The 24,734-nt window shown below is 39.1% G+C and overlaps 1 protein-coding gene across 2 annotated transcripts in view; it reads right to left on the bottom strand.

Moving 5' to 3' along the window:
• gabrb2a (gamma-aminobutyric acid type A receptor subunit beta2a) overlaps window positions 1–23,489 on the bottom strand; it is a 57,840-nt gene extending 34,351 nt beyond the window's left edge. The window contains exons 1-3 of one of the 2 annotated variants that reach the window (XM_039649112.2): window positions 23,331–23,489; window positions 23,146–23,237; window positions 22,469–22,536 (exon numbers count right to left, since the gene is read on the bottom strand). In XM_039649112.2, the coding sequence (XP_039505046.1) occupies window positions 22,469–22,536; window positions 23,146–23,237; window positions 23,331–23,404 (234 nt within the window). In that variant the 5' untranslated portion in view covers window positions 23,405–23,489. The remainder of the gene's footprint in view (window positions 1–22,468; window positions 22,537–23,145; window positions 23,238–23,330) is intronic. The other variant, XM_039649114.2, reaches the window with a different exon arrangement.
• Window positions 23,490–24,734: the final 1,245 nt, after the last annotated feature.

The raw sequence follows: 24,734 nt of genomic DNA, 5'->3' as shown, positions 1-24,734 counted from the left end.
ATTTAAGGAAGGGTTAATGCCCGACGAGGACGGCGAGCGCTTTGCCTCTGGCGAAGTCTGTTAATACCTAGACAATGGACACCTCAAAGGGCATTGGCCCACTTATACCATGGTCACTTGCCAAATAACACATTTTTAAAACATTAGTTTATATTTTAATTAGTTTTACAACCGAAATCTAAAGATCTCTTACGAGAGGTTCTCTCGTACTGCGTAATTTTTAGGTATGTGGACATATATTTATGTGTCCACATACCTAAAAATTCTTTATCGTCATCACCGGCGGCCATCTTGTCACAGGCAGGCTTTCTGGCGGACCCTGTGGTATTTGATGTAAGATGAGTGATCAGCACGAACACAAATACTCTTATCTCGTTGAAATCTTGACGGATTTACAAACGGTTTGGTTTCTCACAAATGTTATCAATGTGGCTATAATTCTGGATGATTATTTATTTATACTTATTATTCATAAGTATGCCGTGTCATAACTACATCTCTGACGCTTATAACAAACCAAACCGTTTGAAAATCTGTAGAAAATTTAGCAAGTTACGGTTATTTAAAAATTATATGCACCATTAAAACAATGTGACTCTGACAAGATGGCCGCCAGGTGCTGACGTCGACCTCCATTGGCCGGCAGCACGGACGAGATATCTAGCCTTTATATAGATATCTATGTGTGGACATATCAATAAATAGCGGCCGCCATTTTGTTCCAAATCTCTGTGCCGGATTTTCCCGAATCACTCTGAGTGGGTCTCCTCAAGTGCGCTGTTTTCATTGACTCACTGTGGGAATCCTTGATTATTTTTAGCCAATCACATCATTACGGTTTTCGACTGCAAATTTGCTTTAAATTTTTTCCAGTCAGGGTGCATTTTCCTCCTGAAAGGCGATTTTAGGCGAAGACGGAAGAATTCAACTGTCAAGAATTTATTTTTACCCACTTTGGACACTTTTCAGAGGAAGGTGGACATGAAGAACATATTTTTGTGGTGTGCTGTACAAAATTTCATGGCCATTTAAACTCCCCCACTTTTTTATGACTACTGACACTGAACGTTGTCAAAATTCTGCACGTCGTATAGGCTACACTCAACACTTGTGTGGTCTCCTCCACTTTCTTTCCTCCACCATCGTTAGTATTGTTAGTATATTCTCACACAACTGGAAATAGCATGAATCAACCAAAATCCACCTTTTAAATAACGGATATATCATTTTCCTTAGATCGACGTTTTCCATTCAATCATTTGTATTTTCATCAGAAAAATACCATAAAAGATAGTCCAAATCAGTCTTTATGTGTGTTAAAATCAAGCTGACACGTTAGATCCAAATAACTATATGAAACCCATCTCTACGGAAAATTTCATCTTGGATATTGAAAAAGTTATGAGCATTTTTGTGAAAAAAACAACTTGTTTTCGGTCACACAAAATTCTATTGTTTTCAACTTAGGTGCTGATTACTGAACTATAAAATGTTGTAACTTTCTTCATACTTGACATATTTACTTTTTTTAAGGGGGTACCCAGGTCTTTCCACATATGCTATCCATTTGTCTATTTGTTGAGTTTTAATTTTTTGTCCACATAGCTACGTAATATCTTACGCTAAAACCTCTTTTCCACAAGATATTGAAGCCAAAAATTATCCTTAATTTTGAATTAATTTAAAACGCGTTGCGGCAGCATGCAGACATATTATAAATGGATACTTTGACTGCCTGTTGCTACGGTTACTCACAGCTGTTGTATAGCCATTTTGGACGGTAAACAGTCAGTTTCACCAGAACTCCTTTACTAGTCCTCTATCACTTTTTAATGGACACCGTGCAGCCAATCAGAATCGAGTATTCACCCAGACCATGGTATAACAATATTTATAAAATGGTTAGTTAATGTAACAAAGAGGTAATCTGAAAAAAGGAGCTTTTCCCTCAAGAAAAACATTCTCTATTATTATTTATCATTGTTCAAAACGATTTGGCTGCTTTTTTTTTTTTTTTTGTGGAAACAGTAACACATTTTTTAACACAAGTTAAAAGACGTTTTTGGTGACAAGTCTCATCAAGTTGCCTTTAAAAAATTAACTTCAATAATAATACAGTAACAAGCACATTTATTATCTATTTCATTAGTTAATACTAACTGTTGTTAAGCTGTTATTAGCAGTCGCCTTCTTTCAGATCATTAGTCAACAAACTCTCGGTAAGCACCGCAGATGGTGGCGGGCACGCAGATGCACCTTTTAATTTAACCCAGCTGAGTGCTCGCTAAAACTGCCTCAGTCACAAATCACTTTGCGTTTCAAGCCATTACAAGTTCGTTCCGATTTGTACGTGACCAAAAGTGATGATGTCCGAGTGCGAGTTGTTTACTCTGTAATTAGCCCATCCATTTTCACCAGTTTGACACATTCAGGCCAATTTTTTGACTGGCTGCAATCATGATAGGCTGGCATTTTCGCATTGACAGTGTAATCAGCCAATCACAGCCAAGCATCAGCTGTTTGTTTATTAGAAAAACAGCTTTACACACTATTTAAGCTTATACTATTCTCGTTTAAATTCTGTACTGTCGATAATTTTCTCATCCGAACTGTTTTTGAGCAGGCACTTATCCCATGCCTCCTGGGATTAAAAGCCCCTGATTTTATCTTGGGTTTGTTTTGGGAGTGCTTTGGATGTGTTTATCAGCGTGGCCAGAGGATGAGGGGGCAGTGGGTTGGATGAACAGTGGCAGGCAGTTTCTAGCCCCATATTTATCTCTCCGTGCTTCTCCAGCAGTGACCTGTGAGGGAACTCTTTAAACCGGCAATCGTCTTCTGCCAAAAATAACCAGCACACTTGATAAAGTTACTCTCAGGCATTACAGGACAAACCCTCCCTCCGATTCAAAAGCCGCTGGAAGAACCAGCTGTGACTCACACTCTCCTGCATGTGCACTTTCAAACAGCCACTTCAGCATGAGCAAACACACGCTAAACACACCTGCACACACACACGCCCCAATTCCCCATGACATATCCCATACAGGGCAAAAAAAAAAAAAAAAAAGAGTAGCTGTTTGGATTAAATAGGCAAATGCTTATGCAATGCTTCATGTATGTTATATGTTTGGCAACAGCACATGACATTTATTTCCATCAAGAGGTGCATCAATTTTTGGTGAGATCTTGTATTGACAAGATCTGTAAAGTCTCCTCCAGCACATCTCAAAGACTTTCACTGAATTTAAGGTCTGGACTCAGAGGAGCCAATTCATGTGTGACACTTTATGTACCTCCCAACCATTCTTTCACTAATTTGAGCCTGAAGAGTCTTAGCCATCCTGGAATATGGCCATGATGTGTCTTCCTACATGCGTAGCTTTTTATTTCTTAAACAACCATCAGTTAGACTTAGAAGAACTGTTGGCAGACATATTACATGCTAGAAACATAATAATCACTGCAATACTGATCCAATCAAAGAGTGTTAAAGGGATACTCCACTTTTTTTGGAAATATGCTCATTTTACAACTCCCCCAGAGTTAAACTGTTGAGTTTTACCGTTTTTGAATCCATTCAGACGATCTCCGGTTCTGGCGGTACCACTTTTAGCATAGCTTAGCATACATCATTGAAGTGCACCAGACCATTAGCATTTCTCCCAAAAAAATTACCAAAGTGCTTCGATATTTTTCCTATTTAAAACTTGACTCTTCTATAGTTACATCATGCAATAAGACCGACGGAAAATGTAAAGTTGCGATTTTCTAGGCTGATATGACTACCCAGATAGCAAACTGACATTGAATCAACGTGGAAATATGACATCGAAACAACGTTGATCTGACATTGTTTTGCTCATCGAATTAACGTTGAACCAACGTCAGACGCGTCATTCTTTCAAAACTAACGGAAAATCAACTTGAAATCAACGCGTTGTTTCAACGTTATGAAAGCAAACCAATTTTCGATTTTCATTTAGCTTTGAAGAATGCCGCGTCTGACGTTGGTTCAACGTTAATTCGATGAGCAAAATCAACGTTGTTTCAATGTCATGAGAGACGTCGTTTCCACGTTGATTCAATGTCAGTTTGCTGTCTGGGTAGGAACTATACTCTCATTCCAGCGTAATAATCAGGAAACTTCACTGTCGCACCATGAGTAATGTTATGACGCAGCGCCTGAAAATAGTCCCCAGCTTCAAACGTGACTGGGACTAAGTTTGTGTAGTCATCGTGTCCTGCTACACTCATGGTATGGCAGTGAAGTTTCTTGATTATTACGCAGGAATGAGAGTATAGTTCCTAGTCATATCAGCCTAGAAAATCGCAACTTTACATTTTCCGTCTGTCTTAGTGCACGATGTAACTATAGAAGAGTCAAGTTTTCAATAGGAAAAATATCAAAACACTTTGGTAATTTTTTTGGGAGAAATGCTAATGGTCTGGTGCACTTCAATGATGTATGCTAAGCTATGCTAAAAGTGGTACCGCCAGAACCGGAGATCGGCTGAATGGATTCAAAAAAGGTAAAACTCAACAGTTTAACTCTGGGGGAGTTGTAAAATGAGCCTATTTCCAAAAAAAGTGGAGTATCCCTTTAAGCATTTACCTATTTAAAACAAACAGTGGGCTTTTTTGACAGGGTAGTGTGTGTAATACCACTTCACAACAGTTTTTGCACAACATTTCTGTTACAAAAATTATTTAAAGAGGACCAATTATGCTTTGTCACAATATTAATGTGAATAATCTTGCTGTTTGAGAATGAAAAAGGTTTGAAAAGTTATAAAGTCATTCCAAAGGGAGTTAGTCTCTATATCAGTGCGCACTGTTTCTGAACTCCCTGAAACGCCTCGATTGTGGTCTTGAGTTTTCTTCCAGGAACGAACACGACCTCACTCTATTCCTCATTTAAATAATTCCAGCTCAAGGCACATGCAAAATAAAGGGGTGGTTGAGTTGAGTTAGCAGTGTGTTGAAACTGGTGGTTTTTATGGCAAGAAGAGTGACATTTCCAAAACATGCTCAAAGCGGTCGACACAATCACAACACACTGATCCAGCCGACCAATCAGAGAACATTGTGCTTTTCGGGAGGATGGGCTTCACAAAGACAGATCCTGAACAGAGGGCATAATATGGCCTCTTTAAAAAAAATCCTTTATGGAACAATTCTGATAAGAACATCCAAATACATAAAAAAAAAAAACAAATTATACTGATAAGAATACAAATTATTGATGATACAGATAACTTCAAATGAGCACGCAGATGGTTCATAGCCAGTGTAGCTCGGCTCACATAACTCCCTCCGATCTTTAGCATCTGTCATTATGCAGAGAGTAGAAATTAAAGACGGTTTCTGAGCATCTACACTGCAGGTTTCCCTCAGGAGTAGCAGCTGATGCCTTGGGCGACAGAGTCACTTTAGCCACCTCAAACGCTTAAAGAGATAGTTCACTCATAACTGAACATTTGTACCCGCTCTCCTGTGTTACTTCACGTTGCCTCGTAGACAGAGTCTGGAATGGCATAATAGAGAAGTGTTTTCTCTCTCGCTAGGGGGCGCTTGTCTAAAGTTTAAAATCATTGGTTACCCGTAAGCCAGTTAGATAAGTTTATTTATGACGTACAGCTGCATCGAACCACAGACATCATGCAGCGAATTCAAATCTATGATCGAACTTCCACTGTAAAGCTTCTGGCGTTTGCCACTGGCTCTGATGTCTAGTGGTTAATCATGATATATAATTCGTCTTGTGTATATCTAACGGGCGATCTTTGGTCTCATTAATGGTCTCATTAAAAACCGTGAGAATGCATTACGTTACCTCTACATTCACATTTTGTGCCAAAGTGAATATGTAGCATAAGTGGTCAAAATAAGTTAACAAGTTCAGTCTTTCCTGGGCTAAAATCACTTCTCGAAAAGAAGTGCGCCAGTGTGTTGACAAACGCGTCACCAACACTTTCCCACGCACACAATTGGATGAAGGCAACAAATACGTCATTCATGTCGGTTCAAACCTGTTTCACTTGAGATGCATTCCATTCGACTGTAAATGCTCTGCGAAGTGGATTTCACAGGGTTTTACCTCATCTTAAGTAAGATTGCAACGCCATAGAGAATTAGGGAACATCGAAACATCACGTCACAGGAACTGGAGAGGGAAATTTACACACCAGTAAGTGCACAACATTCCAGCACTCTAAGTTTGACTAAAATAAACGCAGTAAAAATGATTTGAGGCTTCAGCATTTTTATTGAGTTTAATTAGTCCCAGGTGTGGTTTGTACACGGTTGTTTGCGGGTATAAAATGTGCCAGATGTGACAGTTACAATCCAACTAACTATTATGATTACAGTCATATAAGGGGAAAAACACATTTAATATATCCAAACTATGTTTGTTTTCATTGCAAGAGACATTTATCACTCCGTTTAACATTTACAAATATGACAGTTTATTAAGTATACTAATAATAATTTAATATTTATATAAATACACATGTTACATATTAAATGAATGTATGGTAATTTATTTATTTTCAGAAGTATATTATGTTATCATGCCTCAAACTTCTCTAATATGTGCACTCGATTGGTGTTTGATGGGCGTTTCAAATGAACACATTTTGTGAAGTGAACTGAGTAGGAACGCTGTCACTCGGAATCAGCTTTATATTCCTTGAGCAAAAAAAAAAAGAAGCATATTTATGAAAAATAGCGTATTTTTGTAGAATATTTATGCCTCTCCCAAAAACAAGTGGATGGGAACCAGCATCTTCCAAAAAACAACATAAAAGTGCCATAGGCCCTGTTTACACAGGATTTACACAGAATGGCCAGACGAGCTGAAGACCCAAGTTTGGTTTGAAGATGAAAAATGTACCAAGCACAATGTTCTCTCACCATTCCTGATTTCTCACAAAGACTCACGGCGTTTCGGCTGAGTCTTGTGGCTGTCAGAGCAGAAACGAAAGCTGCTGTTCTCTGTGCGTTTCCATCGTCTCCATTCGTGTTCATATGTAAATTGGGTGAGCTTTTTTCGTCCATTTGATCAAAAGATCTGAAAAATCCCTTTCAGTTACCTACCCCTAGACCCTCCCCTCGAAGAAATCAGGACAGATGTGGTTTAAAGTGGAAAAAAGAGATGGATTAAAACACCAGGTTTAACCAGGTTATTTGAATATGCACAATATTCAAATCACATTAATGAGGTACATTTGAGTCTGTTCCTTACAACAACAATAAAAACATCAAATTTCAGAAGACTTGAAATACAGTACCCAAGAAAGATGTATGGACCGTTTTATATTTGGACCTCGACAAACCCAGTCAGGGCTTGACATTAACACCGCCAACTCGCCACATTCATGTGGATTTCAGCAATGGCAGCAAAGCCGCCTCAGTACTATATTGAGTTCTTTTTCGTGGCTTATTGGGCTTAAAAAGATGTCAAGATGCCGGTTTTGACAAATATTCGCATAAACACAGTCAGTTATGTTTTAAATGAACGTAAACAGTGTATCAGTGTGTGGTTTGATGTAACAGTATAATGTATCTGTGCTTCAGGTATTAAAGGGGTCATTTAATGCAATTTTTGAACAAGTTAATATGAATGTTTAGGGTCTAAATGAAAAATTTGTAATATTCTTTTATTAAAAATTCTCAGTAGTATTTATAAAACACCAATTTACCTGGTCAAAATCAGCTCTGTTTTCAGCAAGCACTCTTAGAAAAAAGGCTTCTATATGGTTCTTTACTCAACTTTATGCTAAAAAAGGTTCAATAATGACAAGAAAGAACACTTTTGGAACACAAAGGTTCTTTAAAGGCTGTTAATCATTCATATATTACATTATTCTGCAACATTTTGTAGTTGTAATTAAATTATTGTTTATTAAACTGTTGTAGAAACTTAATATCACATTTTAATCGTGCAGATTTTTGGAGGATAAAAACTGAAATGGCACTCTTCGTGTAATATTGATTAATTACATTTTTAACCCCCTTATCTTGAATTTTGTGATCATTCACACTCATTGCATTTTAGGGGTTCCAAATACGTAGCACTTTAGAACCTTTTAAGGTTCTATATAGAACCTTTTCTTCTAAGAGTGAGCCGTTTCAGTGCATATGCCTTTAAATAATAAACCCCGCCCCTCTGTTCTACGAGCGTGAACGCACGTGGATGCCATTTTGCTCCAGTGTATCAACAATGACGGACTATGATGACAGCTCGCTCCGGGCGGGTCTGTGTTGAAACACTGCTGTCAATCAACAACCGCGGGAGGGGCGTGCGACCATGTGACGTCACACGGTCTAACTGCTCGATTTGAGGCAGGGGAAAACATATAAGGAGATTAAAACAAAAACACTGGATGGATTTTTATCATTAAATGATGGTTGTGTACAAGCACTGACAACACACATTGCAGGACAATCAACTTGTAAAAGTGCATGTACCATTATATGACCCCTTTAAAGTGACAACAGCCTAATATACCTGCTGCCAAATTATGAGATAATATTAAAAAATATCTATATGGCAGTTTTTCCTCATGGTATCAATGTCAAAATTGTGGCTGGTGGGCAAAAAAAAAGTTAATGTCAAGAGCCCTGAACCCAGTCATGGGCAACATGAACATTCTGCTAAAAACTCCTTTGTGTTCCATGGTAGGAAGATCACTCATGTTTGAAACATCATGAGGGTATCGTCAACAGAATTGTATGATTTGGATAAACTATCCTTTTAAGAAAGAATGAAGATTTGTGCTATGCATGAAGAAATGTTTTGATGATATTTATGCCTAATGGTATTCCGCCATTCTGAGCTTTTTCATCCAACCTATGGTGTTCCAGTTGAGAAATGAAATACAATAAAACAGGAGTGCATATAGCATAAAGAAAACAGCAGAAAATGGAAAAAATCCTCTTTCTGTAGATTAACATTTTGAGGAAAGAGGTTAAATATACAGTTTTTTTTTTCCCGAGCGAAGTGTGGATGCCAGGGTACAGAATATGGGCAACACCTGGGCTTGGAACTTTCCTCATGGCTTCAGTGCCAAATGTGAGCATAATTACTATGGTCACAGATGGTAGCAGATGCCTCTTTGGGCTCTGTTTACTCTTCTTTGACATCAATAGATCTCAAACCGAGACGCAAACACACAGCTTCTGCGAACTCAAATGCAACCGAGTGGATTTTTCCCTCTCTGCTTAAAGAATCAGGCATGATGATAGAGGTGCAGTGCATTGGCACATTGACATATAATGGATTTTAGAAACTTTAACATTTAATATAAATATACATTTATATAATTTACATGATTTCATATGGTAAAATTTTAAAGCATGCAGCTATTCTTGAGGAAGGATGCAATGCACCATAATGGGAAGGTGTAACCATTAAATTATTCAAAATGTATCCTTTTGTGTTCCACAGACAAATGAGGTGAGTTAAAAAAAAAAGACAGAATATTAATATTTAAGTGAACTAAATAATTTTGAGAAGCAGAGAGCAAAAAAAAAGCCTCTGTAAGGTTGTGATGTTTAATCATCGTTAACAGAGCTGAAATTTGCAAGTGCAAATTAATTTAATCAAGGGCGTCTCTAAATCTGCAGCATAAATGTACTAATTAAGGGCGCGTTGGTTATGAATTCTTCATGTGACATGGAAAATCATCAACTAAAGAAGTCCCAGACACAAGAAAAAGCTGTCTTTGTATTCAATAAAACTATTCTAAAGTCATTGCCCCCCCCCCCCTTTAAAAAAATACCAACCCAGGGATAAACAATAAGGATAAAATAAAACATGATTTGTTTCAGTTGGTTCAATGAAAAATGTTGGCAGAGCATGTAAAAATCAAAACCATGAACGACTAGGCCAGCAGGAAAAAATAAATCCTTATTGTTGATCCTTGCCATAGCATTATTTACAGCAGAGCACTGCAGATCTGTGAAACAACCTTATGTAAGATAAAGTGTGGCATGCCAGCTCTTCAGATGGATAGCCAGATCGATAGATCATATTGAGATTGTGACAGAATAACACAACGTCATTTGTCGGGTCTCTCCCACTAAGCTGACACTGACGCAGAGGCTGCTGGGAGTTCTCCATTAAGCCTGTCACAACCCAAATCCAACACTCATCCCGTTCAGAAGACATCCATCTCCACTGCACAGAACCCGTTTAAAAAACAGAAGTCATGCAAAATTAACATCAAGCAAAACATGATTCACTTTTTTTCCAGGCAACGAAATAAATGGCATTTTCCAAGAAAACGGTAGGGTCTGAAAGTTTTTCTTTCCCCACACAGTGAGTCAGAGAAAGGGGATGCTTAGAAAACATTGTTCTTCCACCTCAGGATGTCAAACTGAATATTATATGAAGTGTTTATTGTTTTATATTTATTTGATATGAGCTTTGTAATTTCTGCCAAAGTTTGAGATGTTTAAAATCATGATTGGTGCAACTTTTACAGTTAAATATTAAATAAACATGGATAAAATACAATCCAATATTTTGACCAATCACAACAGAATGGACCATCTAACCAATCAGAGCAGAGTTGACCAATCAGATCAGAGATGACCAATCACAACAGACTGGGCCATCTGACCAATCAGAGCAGAGTTGACCAATCAGAGCAGAGAAGACCAATCACAACAGACTGGACCATCTGACCAATCAGAGCAGAGTTGACCAATCACAACAGACTGGGCCATCTGACCAATCAGAGCAGAGTTGACCAATCACAACAGACTGGGCCATCTGACCAATCAGAGCAAAGTAAACTAATCACAACAGACTGGATCATCTGACCAATCAGAGCAGAGTTGACCAATCACAACAGACTGGGCCATCTGACCAATCAGAGCAGAATTTACCAATCTCAACAGACTGGACCATCTGACCAATCAGAGCAGAATTTACCAATCTCAACAGACTGGGCCATCTGACCAATCAGAGCAGAATTTACCAATCTCAACAGACTGGACCATCTGACCAATCAGAGCAGAATTTACCAATCTCAACAGACTGGACCATCTGACCAATCAGAGCAGAGTTGACCAATCACAACAGACTGGGCCATCTGACCAATCAGAGCAGAGTTGACCAATCACAACAGACTGGGCCATCTGACCAATCAGAGCAGAGTTGACCAATCACAACAGACTGGGCCATCTGACCAATCAGAGCAAAGTAAACTAATCACAACAGACTGGATCATCTGACCAATCAGAGCAGAGTTGACCAATCACAACAGACTGGACCATCTGACCAATCAGAGCAGAGTTGACCAATCACAACAGACTGGGCCATCTGACCAATCAGAGCAGAGTAGACCAATCACAACAGCCTGGGCCATCTGACCAATCAGAGCAGAGTTGACCAATCACAACAGACTGGGCCATCTGACCAATCAGAGCAGAGTAGAGTAGACCAATCACAACAGACTGGACCATCTGACCAATCAGAGCAGAGTAGACCAATCACAACAGACTGGGCCATCTGACCAATCAGAGCAGAGTAGACCAATCACAACAGACTGGGCCATCTGACCAATCAGAGCAGAGAAGACCAATCACAACAGACTGGACCATCTGACCAATCAGAGCAGAGTAGACCAATCACAACAGACTGGACCATCTGACCAATCAGAGCAAAGTAAACTAATCACAACAGACTGGGCCATCTGACCAATCAGAGCAGAGTTGACCAATCTCAACAGACTGGACCATCTGACCAATCAGAGCAGAGTAGACCAATCACAACAGACTGCGCCATCTGACCAATCAGAGCAGAGTTGACCAATCTCAACAGACTGGACCATCTGACCAATCAGAGCAGAGTTTACCAATCACAACAGACTGGACCATCTGACCAATCAGAGCAGATTTGACCAATCTCAACAGACTGGACCATCTGACCAATCAGAGCAGAGTTGACCAATCACAACAGACTGGATCATCTGACCAATCAGAGCAAAGTAAACTAATCACAACAGACTGGGCCATCTGACCAATCAGAGCAGAGTTGACCAATCTCAACAGACTGGACCATCTGACCAATCAGAGCAGAGTAGACCAATCACAACAGACTGGGCCATCTGACCAATCAGAGCAGAGTTGACCAATCTCAACAGACTGGGCCATCTGACCAATCAGAGCAGAGTTGACCAATCTCAACAGAGTGGACCATCTGACCAATCAGAGCAGAGTAGACCAATCACAACAGACTGGGCCATCTGACCAATCAGAGCAGAGTAGACCAATCACAACAGACTGGGCCATCTGACCAATCAGAGCAGAGTAGGCTCACGGAAAAGAGGGGATTAGGAGACTGAATCATTTATCGAATCGTTTCAGACACTGTAAGAAAAGAGGTGATGCTACACTGAATATTATGAGAAAACTCAAGTGTTTTCTGCCTTTTGTAAGAGTCCAAAACAAAATTAGGAACCTTTAAAATTGCATAATAAGTTACTCATTAGTGGCTAGCTAGCTTGGAAACTATTAAATGAAAGAGAAATATGTATTTGACATTTTTTTCTGACAATTACTTGCATAACAGTGTGCAATTGTCAAGCCTGATGAATGCTCTTAATTTTACAATCTGTGAAGAAATAGAGAAAATAGAATGAGATTTTGTACTTGTCCTCCCATCATGATGTAAAAATGACCCAAACCAAATGACCCAAAACAATTTTTAGGAAAGTTACAAGGTTTGCAATGCAGGAAATGAATGTGGTAACAGGGTTGAGGACAAAATGCTTGTTTAAATCTAGCTGCTTTTCATTCAAGACTCATGTCATGTCACATGATTTAACATATCTAAAAGTTCGTCCCCATTTGAGGAAAGTGCCAAATGAGTGAGTAAAGAGATTGTGATGGAAAATGCTGATAACAAGGCACTTAACAGCACCACTGCCATAGTTTCACTGTCTCACCAAATAAGAGAAACACCAACGCAGTCGCTGTGGACCTGGGAGACATCATTAATTGGTCATGACAACGAAACCATCCGAATGACTGGTTAAGCACAAGCCTCTAAATATTGGAGGTTGTAAGAGAGATGGACTTAAGATCCAGTGGCCATACCCGGGGTGCTGATAGCATGACTGGCCCGATTAGCCTTTATTCCCAACGGAGCGTTTTCTACAGCTACTTAAACACGTTTGATTTAACAGCCTAACACCCCATCACAGGATGATATATTAACAGATTACACAAGCGAAATCTGTCACATTAACTTCACTTAATCTAAGCTCATAACTGCAAGTGCCGTGATGAGGATGTTGATGACATGTTTGGAGATAAACGTTTGATGTCGAAGACGTGATTAAGTGGCAAAGTTTATTGCAATGTCAGACAGACTCCAAACGCCAGGTGTTTCAAATTAATCTACAACTGAGCGCCTCTTTGCAGAATTAGTTTGGAAATCAGAGTTTAATGTTGTTATTTGATTAAACTTTGTTCTGAAAACATTTTATGTTAGACTTTTTCCATATAAGGGATAATGATATTCAGCAGTCAGCCGATCATCGCAAATAACTAGACCTGCACAGGCACAAAGCTTTATCCTGCTGAAATGTTGATTCAATTAATAAATTAAATACATATATAAATAGATAAATGGTAATTATTTTAACATCTGAGAGGAACATTAAAAAAGAAAGAGACTACAAAACACTATCAGAGCTATGCATGTAGGCAATGGTCAACTGATTAATTTTCACTATACCAGGACCCCCCAGATGGAGACAAAAAACTACAAAATTTATATTTTAAAAAAAGCTTTGGACAAATGTACATTTTTTATATGTGTATTTTTGTTGTGCTGCATTGATAAAATGAGTTCAGAAAATATTTTAACCATTACTTGACAATGACAAGTTGAAACAACAACAAACATGCCAGTTGTTTAATTTGTCTTTATAAAATCACATGTATAGGTGCATAATATATATTTTAGAAAGCAGATCTTTTGCAAGAGGATCATAATATTTATGGATTCTTAGAATCAAAAAAACAAAATCATGGGGGAAAAAAAGCTCAAACGTGCTGCATAACACAAGAATGAACTTCATTGGTTCTTGCTGAAGCTCAAACATGATGCATAACATGATAATAAAGCTCATTGGTTCTTGCTGAAGCTCAAACATGATGCGTAACATGATAATGAACCTCATTGGTTCTTGCTGAAACTCAAACATGATGCGTAACATGACAATGAACCTCATTGGTTCTTGCTGAAGCTCAAACATGATGCGTAACATGATAATGAACCTCATTGGTTCTTGCTGAAGCTCAAACATGATGTGTAACATGATAATGAAGCTCATTGGTTCTTGCTGAAACTCAAACATGATGCGTAACATGAGAATGAACCTCATTTGTTCTAGCTGAAGCTCAAACATGATGCGTAACATGATAATGAACCTCATTGGTTCTTGCTGAAACTCAAACATGATGCGTAACATGATAATGATCCTCATTGGTTCTTGCTGAAGCTCAAACATGATGCGTAACATGACAATGAACCTCATTGGTTCTTGCTGAAGCTCAAACATGATGCGTAACATGATAATGAACCTCATTGGTTCTTGCTGAAACTCAAACATGATGCGTAACATGATAATGAACCTCATTGGTTCTTGCTGAAGCTCAAACATGATGCGTAACATGATAATGAACCTCATTGGTTCTTGCTGAAGCTCAAACATGATGCGTAACAGGATAATGAACCTCATTGGTTCTTGCTGAAGCTCAAACGTGATGTGTAACACGAGAATGAACCTCATTGGTTCTTACTGAAGCTCAAATGTGATGCGTAACACGAGAATGAACCTCATTGGCTCTTACTGAAGCTCAAACGTGATGCGTAACAGGATAATGAACCTCATTGGTTCTTGCTGAAGCTCAAACATGATGCGTAACATGATAATGAACCTCATTGGTTCTTGCTGAAACTCAAACATGATGCGTAACATGACAATGAACCTCATTGGTTCTTGCTGAAGCTCAAACATGATGCGTAACATGATAATGAACCTCATTGGTTCTTGCTGAAGCTCAAACATGATGCGTAACAGGATAATGAACCTCATTGGTTCTTGCTGAAGCTCAAACGTGATGCGTAACATGATAATGATCCTCATTGGTTCTTGCTGAAGCTCAAACATGATGCGTAACATGACAATGAACCTCATTGGTTCTTGCTGAAGCTCAAACATGATGCGTAACATGATAATGAACCTCATTGGTTCTTGCTGAAGCTCAAACATGATGCGTAACATGATAATGAACCTCACTGGTTCTTGCTGAAGCTCAAACATGATGCGTAACAGGATAATGAACCTCATTGGTTCTTGCTGAAGCTCAAACGTGATGCGTAACACGAGAATGAACCTCATTGGTTCTTACTGAAGCTCAAATGTGATGCGTAACACGAGAATGAACCTCATTGGCTCTTACTGAAGCTCAAACGTGATGCGTAACAGGATAATGAACCTCATTGGTTCTTGCTGAAGCTCAAACGTGATGCGTAACACGAGAATGAACCTCATTGGTTCTTGCTGAAGCTCAAACATGATGCGTAACATGACAATGAACCTCATTGGTTCTTGCTGAAGCTCAAACATGATGCGTAACATGATAATGAACCTCATTGGTTCTTGCTGAAACTCAAACATGATGCGTAACATGATAATGAACCTCATTGGTTCTTGCTGAAGCTCAAACATGATGCGTAACATGATAATGAACCTCATTGGTTCTTGCTGAAGCTCAAACATGATGCGTAACAGGATAATGAACCTCATTGGTTCTTGCTGAAGCTCAAACGTGATGCGTAACACGAGAATGAACCTCATTGGTTCTTACTGAAGCTCAAATGTGATGCGTAACACGAGAATGAACCTCATTGGCTCTTACTGAAGCTCAAACGTGATGCGTAACAGGATAATGAACCTCATTGGTTCTTGCTGAAGCTCAAACGTGATGCGTAACACGAGAATGAACCTCATTGGTTCTTGCTGAAGCTCAAACGTGATGCGTAACATGACAATGAACCTCATTGGTTCTTACTGAAGCTCAAACGTGATGCGTAACATGACAATGAACCTCATTGGTTCTTACTGAAGCTCAAACGTGATGCGTAACACGAGAATGAACCTCATTGGTTCTTGCTGAAGCTCAAACATGATGCGTAACAGGATAATGAACCTCATTGGTTCTTACTGAAGCTCAAATGTGATGCGTAACACGAGAATGAACCTCATTGGCTCTTACTGAAGCTCAAACGTGATGCGTAACAGGATAATGAACCTCATTGGTTCTTGCTGAAACTCAAACATGATGCGTAACATGACAATGAACCTCATTGGTTCTTGCTGAAGCTCAAACATGATGCGTAACATGATAATGAAGCTCATTGGTTCTTGCTGAAACTCAAACATGATGCGTAACATGAGAATGAACCTCATTTGTTCTAGCTGAAGCTCAAACATGATGCGTAACATGATAATGAACCTCATTGGTTCTTGCTGAAACTCAAACATGATGCGTAACATGATAATGATCCTCATTGGTTCTTGCTGAAGCTCAAACATGATGCGTAACATGACAATGAACCTCATTGGTTCTTGCTGAAGCTCAAACATGATGCGTAACATGATAATGAACCTCATTGGTTCTTGCTGAAACTCAAACATGATGCGTAACATGACAATGAACCTCATTGGTTCTTGCTGAAGCTCAAACATGATGCGTAACATGATAATGAAGCTCATTGGTTCTTGCTGAAACTCAAACATGATGCGTAACATGAGAATGAACCTCATTTGTTCTAGCTGAAGCTCAAACATGATGCGTAACATGATAATGAACCTCATTGGTTCTTGCTGAAACTCAAACATGATGCGTAACATGATAATGATCCTCATTGGTTCTTGCTGAAGCTCAAACATGATGCGTAACATGACAATGAACCTCATTGGTTCTTGCTGAAGCTCAAACATGATGCGTAACATGATAATGAACCTCATTGGTTCTTGCTGAAACTCAAACATGATGCGTAACATGATAATGAACCTCATTGGTTCTTGCTGAAGCTCAAACGTGATGCGTAACATGATAATGAACCTCATTGGTTCTTGCTGAAGCTCAAACATGATGCGTAACAGGATAATGAACCTCATTGGTTCTTGCTGAAGCTCAAACGTGATGCGTAACACGAGAATGAACCTCATTGGTTCTTACTGAAGCTCAAATGTGATGCGTAACACGAGAATGAACCTCATTGGCTCTTACTGAAGCTCAAACGTGATGCGTAACAGGATAATGAACCTCATTGGTTCTTGCTGAAGCTCAAACGTGATGCGTAACACGAGAATGAACCTCATTGGTTCTTGCTGAAGCTCAAACGTGATGCGTAACATGACAATGAACCTCATTGGTTCTTACTGAAGCTCAAACGTGATGCGTAACATGACAATGAACCTCATTGGTTCTTACTGAAGCTCAAACGTGATGCGTAACACGAGAATGAACCTCATTGGTTCTTGCTGAAGCTCAAACATGATGCGTAACAGGATAATGAACCTCATTGGTTCTTACTGAAGCTCAAACGTGATGCGTAACACGAGAATGAACCTCATTGGTTCTTGCTGAAGCTCAAACATGATGCGTAACACGAGAATGAACCTCATTGGTTCTTACTGAAGCTCAAACATGATGCGTAACACGAGAATGAACCTCATTGGTTCTTGCTAAAGCTCAATTGAAATGAACGTCTTGCGAGTTTCAAATGGAGGAAAGTTCTCAGATTTCATTAAAAATATCTTCACTTGTGTTTTGAAAATGAAGATAAAAGTCTTTTGGGTTTGGAACGACATGAGGGTGAGTAAATGATAACAGAATTTTAATTTCTGGGTGAACTATGCCTTTAGGCTTTAGGTAAGTTTAGGTTTTAGTTCTGCATAAATGAAATGCTGCATCAAAGACACTTCATGGTTGTCAAGAGACAGTGTGCTGTGCATGAGAATCAAAAGTATAAGCAGTTAAATAAATGCGAGCAAAGTAAGACCAATCACAATTCAGTATGCAAATAAATGCATCACAGAATTTGCATTCTTAAAATATTATAAGGTCTTAAAAAGGAGAGTTTACAAAAAGAATACACCTAAGAAAGACTGAAACAACCCACAAAACAAAGTGTACGGTAAAGGGTTGTGGTGAATTAATTGCAGAAATGAATGGAAAAGCAGTGCAAGAACTATAATAAGCTTCTCAGTAGAGTGAGATGTGCTGCAGATCTCATCAGTGTATGAAATTATAATACAAGTTGCTGCTGTCTGGAAGAGAACGTCATGTGACTACAGCGTTGCTACTCTATTTCTGGCTGTGGCTAAATCTACATCGCAAGACTTTAAGTATGAAAGAATTTCTAAAAACAATCTGCAGCCTTGCCTTAAAACCTAATCTATCGAAACAGAGAAGTGCCCACATTAACCCAGCATTTCTTTTTTTTTTTTTTTTGTTTTGAGAAGGGTGGTGTTGTCATAGCAACAAAAAGTAAAAATAACACTGTTTATCAGCTCGGAATTGAATAAAACGGGACTAAACAGACACTAACTGACTAGGCAAAAATGATCTACAATTACGCACACTAGTAGTAATTAAGTCGACCAATCTAATTGAGTCTAAATTTGTCTTTTCATCCATTCGTTATTTCACAGGGTATCATTGCACGGCCCTGCCTCTTATTCATGTAAGCAATTAATGCTTGTCAGGATAATGATACATATAAGGGCAATGTTTCCGCCCCGGTAATTATTTAGCCCATGAGCTAACACAAGTCTGCTTGAATCTTTTCCTTTTGAAGTGACTATTATGTTTTCAGAGAGAAAGCCGTTCAACATATCCACCGTCCCAGCCACAGATAAAAAGGTCATTTCCATCGTAATTTATGCAAGCACCAAACAAACCAGAGACAGAGGACCCTGCGTCAGCGTTCGGCCAGATCGATCGGAATACCACGCTGTCCCGTTTGTAAATTTGCCTCCTCAAAACTCAAATGAGTCATCAGAAGCTGCCTCAGCCAGAGAGCACGGCCCGTGTTTGCCTCTTCTTTCGGCCTCTCTCCAAAAATAGCTCGCGTTTTAATGTCAAGCGGCGGAAACGCAGCTCGCGTGGACTGGCCTAAAGATTTGCATTGCCAAACAACACGGGTGACCTTTGGTCGAGGCTTCTTCGGCCACGTTTAACACACAGCGAACACTCTTGTTTACATCCGTGTGAAATGGCAGGCAGGCAGGAGATGAAGAGAGGGGGGTTGCTTCGTTTTAAAACAAAACGCTTCAAGCAGTTACGCCTAACAAAGACACCTGGGGCATCCGTGCCGCTCCTAATTGAGAGATCATACATCTGTCTAAGAAGGAGGCATCACGCTGGACTAATGAGACAGTAAACTGGTACGAGGCGAGCATAAGAGCGAATGAGGCGTGATGCATGGGGTGCTGGCTTTGAATGGAAATATCAGATACTAATGGCTGCAAATCTCAGAGATCAACCCTGTCAACCCTTAGGATGGTCGAGGATCCTGTCGGCTGCGAGCATGGTGAAAATCCAATTTCGCTGGAGCTGCAGAAAACAAAGGTTTTCATCTTTTCTTTCCAACTCTTAGGGATTCCAGAGCTCACAACAAACTTGACAGATCTATAAAGGTAATTTGTAGGCACATCACTACACAATGAAGCATCTATGTCCTTAAAACGGCAGTATGCCTGTGACACCACGCAAGGGTTCACTGCACCTTTTGAACCGTGAATGTCAATGGCTTTCTCGGTCAATCGAGATCAGTAAACGAAAACGTCCATCGTCGAGCTAACGAGGTCGAAATAAAATCTACAAGATCTTTTTAAATGAGGTTTGCTGTTTTAAAACTTAAAATTAATACAAAGATACATGAATAAAATGTTGACACTACTTTAAGGTGTCATTGTTACAGGGTAATTATACATTTAAGTACCGAGTAGCAATATATCGTGTCACAATATATCGCAATATAAAAATGTATTGTGGATAATGACAATATGTATTGTGATTAATTCAACCAAAATAAAAAGTACCGTGTGAGAAAAAATTTAGAGTTGTATTACTATTTATAATGTTGAAAATAATGTATAATAATGCAAAGGGGAAATATTTGTGTCAAGATAATGCCAAATGTCTGATGTTACTTACGAGTAAAAAGTGGCCGACATTTATTTTAAATACATCTAGTCAGTGAAAGTGCGCAAGCATCTTCGTCTAAAATAATGTGCCAATAATTTTAAAACAGTAATATCAAATTTAGCATTTTAATCAACAGTACTTTTTTTGTTAACCTGGAGTATCGCAATAATATCGTATCGTGAGTTCAGTATCGTGATATGTATCGAATCGTGACATGAGGGTATCGTTACACCGCTACTGAGTAATATTAATTACTATACATGTACTTACTTAATAGGATTAGTTAGGCTACATGTAACGTCTAACAAGGACATTGAAATAGTGTTACCAATAAAACATATTTAAAGACTATGCCAGAATGGGTGTGCATGTAATAGTAGTTCTTGACCAACTTGTGCTCTCATAAATTTAAGAAAATTATTTGTTTCACCATTCTGTATTAAAATAACTGACATGGTTGAAGGTCAATATATGAATACCAATTCAACAGATTAGTCGGACAGTCAAAAAGTCAAGATCTCTGAGGTGGGAAAGGGCAGAATCCTATTTTAAGGTGGAAATATAGACGCATTTAAAACTAGTTCAATTTAGTTCAATTTTCGGTCAGGTATTTATTAGCATTAAAAAACAAATCCTAATGTTTTTATTTCTCTGATGTATTTCAATCATCTTTTCCTTTTCTATTTTGTTTCATTGTTTTTTATGTGTTTGTTTTTTTGTATTATGTACAGGATTTTTTTTTTTTTTTTTTTTTGCATTACATATGATCTATGACATATGATCTCAAAATGATTGACCGGAGAAATAAATAAATACAAATAAATACAATAGTAGGTGGATTTCATGTTAAATTACAGCCAAAGGTACAACTTTCTAAGTGTAACCAAAAGCATTCTAACAGCAAAACATGGAAGTTGCGCCTATGATGCTGCTACCATAAAAAAAAAACAATGGGAAATGGTACCTTATTCATGAAATATGCTGTATAAGCACTTTTAAAAAACACATTCTAGTTGAATGTATATTTTAAAGCTGCTGAAAACTACAACAGTTTCAATTCAATTAGAGAAGTTTCCATTATATTTTAGTGACTTTTCCAAACTATTTAAAATTCCCTGATTAGGTTTTCTGTGTAGGCTACATGGGATATCCTGACCTTGATGGTTAAAAGCTGTCATATTTTTATGAAGCCGCATGGTTCATCAAACATCCAGTCTAAAGAGGCAAGAATACGCAAAACTGTCGCCAAAACAAAATGCTTCTCTGTAACTTCAGTGATATAATGAAACAGCATTGCTTTCATTATAGATCTGACTCTTTTTGTGTGTGTACACACCATCTAGAGAGCTATAAATATATAGTGAACTCAATTTGCAAGCGAAGCATGCTTTTGTTTCTCCAAAGCGATTGGTGAAGAAAATGTAGACCTCCTGGCACAGGCCATTTCACCTTCATCGAGTTAAAAGGAGCGACTGGGAAATGAATTGAAAACAAACTCTATCACCCCCACTGAAATGATAAAGCTGCAATGAGTACGAGCCATAAATCTTTAATTTCACAGCCATACATATTCCCCTGCAATTACAGCTGCGCTAACCACTGCCTCCGAAAGAGGGTGCGGTTGCGCGAGATAAACTTTTCGGCTCTCCTCATCAACAGTATGTTGCTTAACATCACAATTTAATGTCTGACCAATTTAAAAGGAAGATACTCCCACAGAAACATCGACAGAGGCTGTTCATAGATGTGCATCTCGCAAAACACCTCTCTACTGAGAAAGAAACGCGTCATTCCGTGAGCATACACGGCACGTGCCGTCTTTCTCCTTGAGAGGGCAACGCTCACCTTGAACTAGATTAGCTACAAAAGACAAGTCATGGAGTGTGAAGGTGCTTCCACGAGCGTGCCTGTTTTCTCGGTGGCATATCAAAAACTGCTAGGCTCAAAAACACAGTGTGAGACATGCGGGGCGCGTGCGGGTGCGCGTGCGAGTGCGCCAGTGCGCGTGTGTTTTGAATTCAAATGTAGCAGCGAAATGCAGAGCAGATACCGCAGCATGCCAATGAACTTCTGCAGTTTCACATCTAATCATCATGTGTGAGACACATCCGCCGGTGCGCCCCAAGTTAGTGTGCATAGATATTCTCTGGGAATGCATTTTGACATAACGCTTTGCATCAGGACATATAACATCAATGGGAAATTGTTACATGCAACATACCATGTTTACTTCGGATACCATGTCTATGCTGGCTATGTCTATATTCATCCCTACCGCCACCGGAGCGCCTGATGGAGAGAAGGGAAAATTGTTATAAAAAAAGGGGGAACTGATTGATTGATTGAATTGCATGCATGTATACACTTCATCCAGGGGCAGACTGTGGCTTATTACACTAAATCATTTTATTGTGACATTACATATGAAACACCAACACCCCATATTCACGTGGCAATGCGCATGAAATTGTTGATTTGTAACAACCACTGGAGGTGAACGCACAAATGCAACTGCATGACTGACAAATGAACAGTTAGACGTGTCCATCTATCAATAACAGCTTGAGCATCTTCTCTGATGGACTCGCGTGTATGCGCGTGCATCAAAGGATATATATATTTTTTTTGTAAAGCTTGGCATTTCATTTGTCGTCATGATGCAACAAAAGTTGCACTGCAAATTGAATTGATCCCCAAGTTCACGTCCCTCTCTGGGAAAAAGATAAAATGGCAAAACAGCAGTAAATAAGCATGCGTTCATTTTTTTTTCTCATGCATTGACATGCACGCCTGATCAGAGAATGAGATGAATGAACAAGGTTTGCATGAGTAATTTGGCATGTTAGTGCGCGTGACAAACCAAATGCAACAATTATACCAATTTTACACATGCATTACCTCCGAAATCTGGCCTCAGCCGAATGTCGTATCCTTTCATGAGTCTGTCCACGGTGTCTTTGACCACTGGCATATTGCTCGGGTCTCTGCTACTGCAATAATATCACGAGATGTTCGTAAATTCCTCTTACATCCCCAAACCACAACATTTTCTTTTCGAAAAAAGGCACAAAATGCAACCATACCTCTGCGCGCATGCCACAGCCACGATCAGCGGACATAATAAGAAGATATGTGGGGTTTTTCCGATACTCTCCATTGCAACAGTTTTGATGGGGTTTTGGATGTGATGATGAAGACGGCGCACATCCAACTTACTGAAGCCAGTGCAGCGAAGGCAATGAGCTGCGCATGCGCACACGCCAGCTTCAGATCAAAGAGCAGCTCCTGATGATGCTGGATGAGCTGTTTCCATTGCGGGGGAAAAATTAAAGGGACGACTGAATAAACCAAGTCAAGAAAAGAAGATATCAGGTGATCTTCATGCAGCATTTTTAGTCGTGTGTGTGTGTGAATCTGGAACTTGACAGGTTAGTGCAGCGTCCTGAAGGTTGCGTGAAGGGGTTTTTCAGTCATACCGAACTTCAGGTATCGTATCATCAAAGTCATTAACGAACTTAAACGTCTCGAAATAAAGAGCCGCCAAGACTTACTTCGCAGTGTATTTATTCTGAGAGAAACAGATAATAACATATTAAACATATTACAGCTAAATGTCAAATGAAATTGCTTCACGGGTAAAGGTTTCTTCGCAGTGTATTTCCAATTGAAATAGGACAGTAGTCTTTAGTTTATTGTGGATAGCTGCTTGCTATTGCTAGTCAGAAACAGGTGGTATGAGGGGGAGGGACATTCTCAATCCAGAGTGCATTTGATTGGACAAAAAGCTGGAAACGCCCCTGAGTGCAGAACGAATCATCAATATTTGTAGTCCGTTTTTATATTTGCCTTCACAATCAAGGCTTAAAGGGATAGTTCACTTTGAAATTAATGTAGCCTATATGTTTTAGCTTACCTCAAGTGCATCCAAGATGTAGGTGTGTTTATTTCCTATTTTCAATTTTGATATTTTTAGGTCAAACCGTTCATGTCTATCAGTCATATAATGGAGGTCATGGTCACCACCTCAAAGAGCATGCACAGAGAAATCCAAATTAAACATGATTTAATGACTCATAAATGTAAGTAGGCTACACATTGATGGCCTAAGACATGAAACGAGCGGTTTGTGTGAGAAAACGAACAGTATTTATATCGTTTTTACCTCTTGAAGCCACAGCCACAAAGCGCCCGCACTCTCAGATCACTTGGATGTGGCTGTGGCTTCAAGAGGTAAAACGATATAAATACGGTTCGGTTTTTTTTTCGTGTCTTAGGCCATCAATACTTACATTTACGAGTCATTAAATCACGTTTAATTTGGACTTCTCTGTGCACGCTCTTTGAGGTGGTGACCATAGACCTCCATTAAATGACTGACAGACAACAACGGTTTGACCTAAAAATATCAAAATTGAAAAAACTGTGGAAACAAAGACACCTACATCTTGGATGCACTTGAGGTAAGCTAAAACACACCAAAAATTAAT

This window comes from Pimephales promelas, chromosome 9 (genome assembly GCF_988280905.1).
Source record: "Pimephales promelas chromosome 9, fPimPro1.hap1.1, whole genome shotgun sequence".
Classification (NCBI taxonomy): Eukaryota; Metazoa; Chordata; class Actinopteri; order Cypriniformes; family Leuciscidae; genus Pimephales; species Pimephales promelas.
This window is presented reverse-complemented; position numbering and strand designations above follow the sequence as displayed.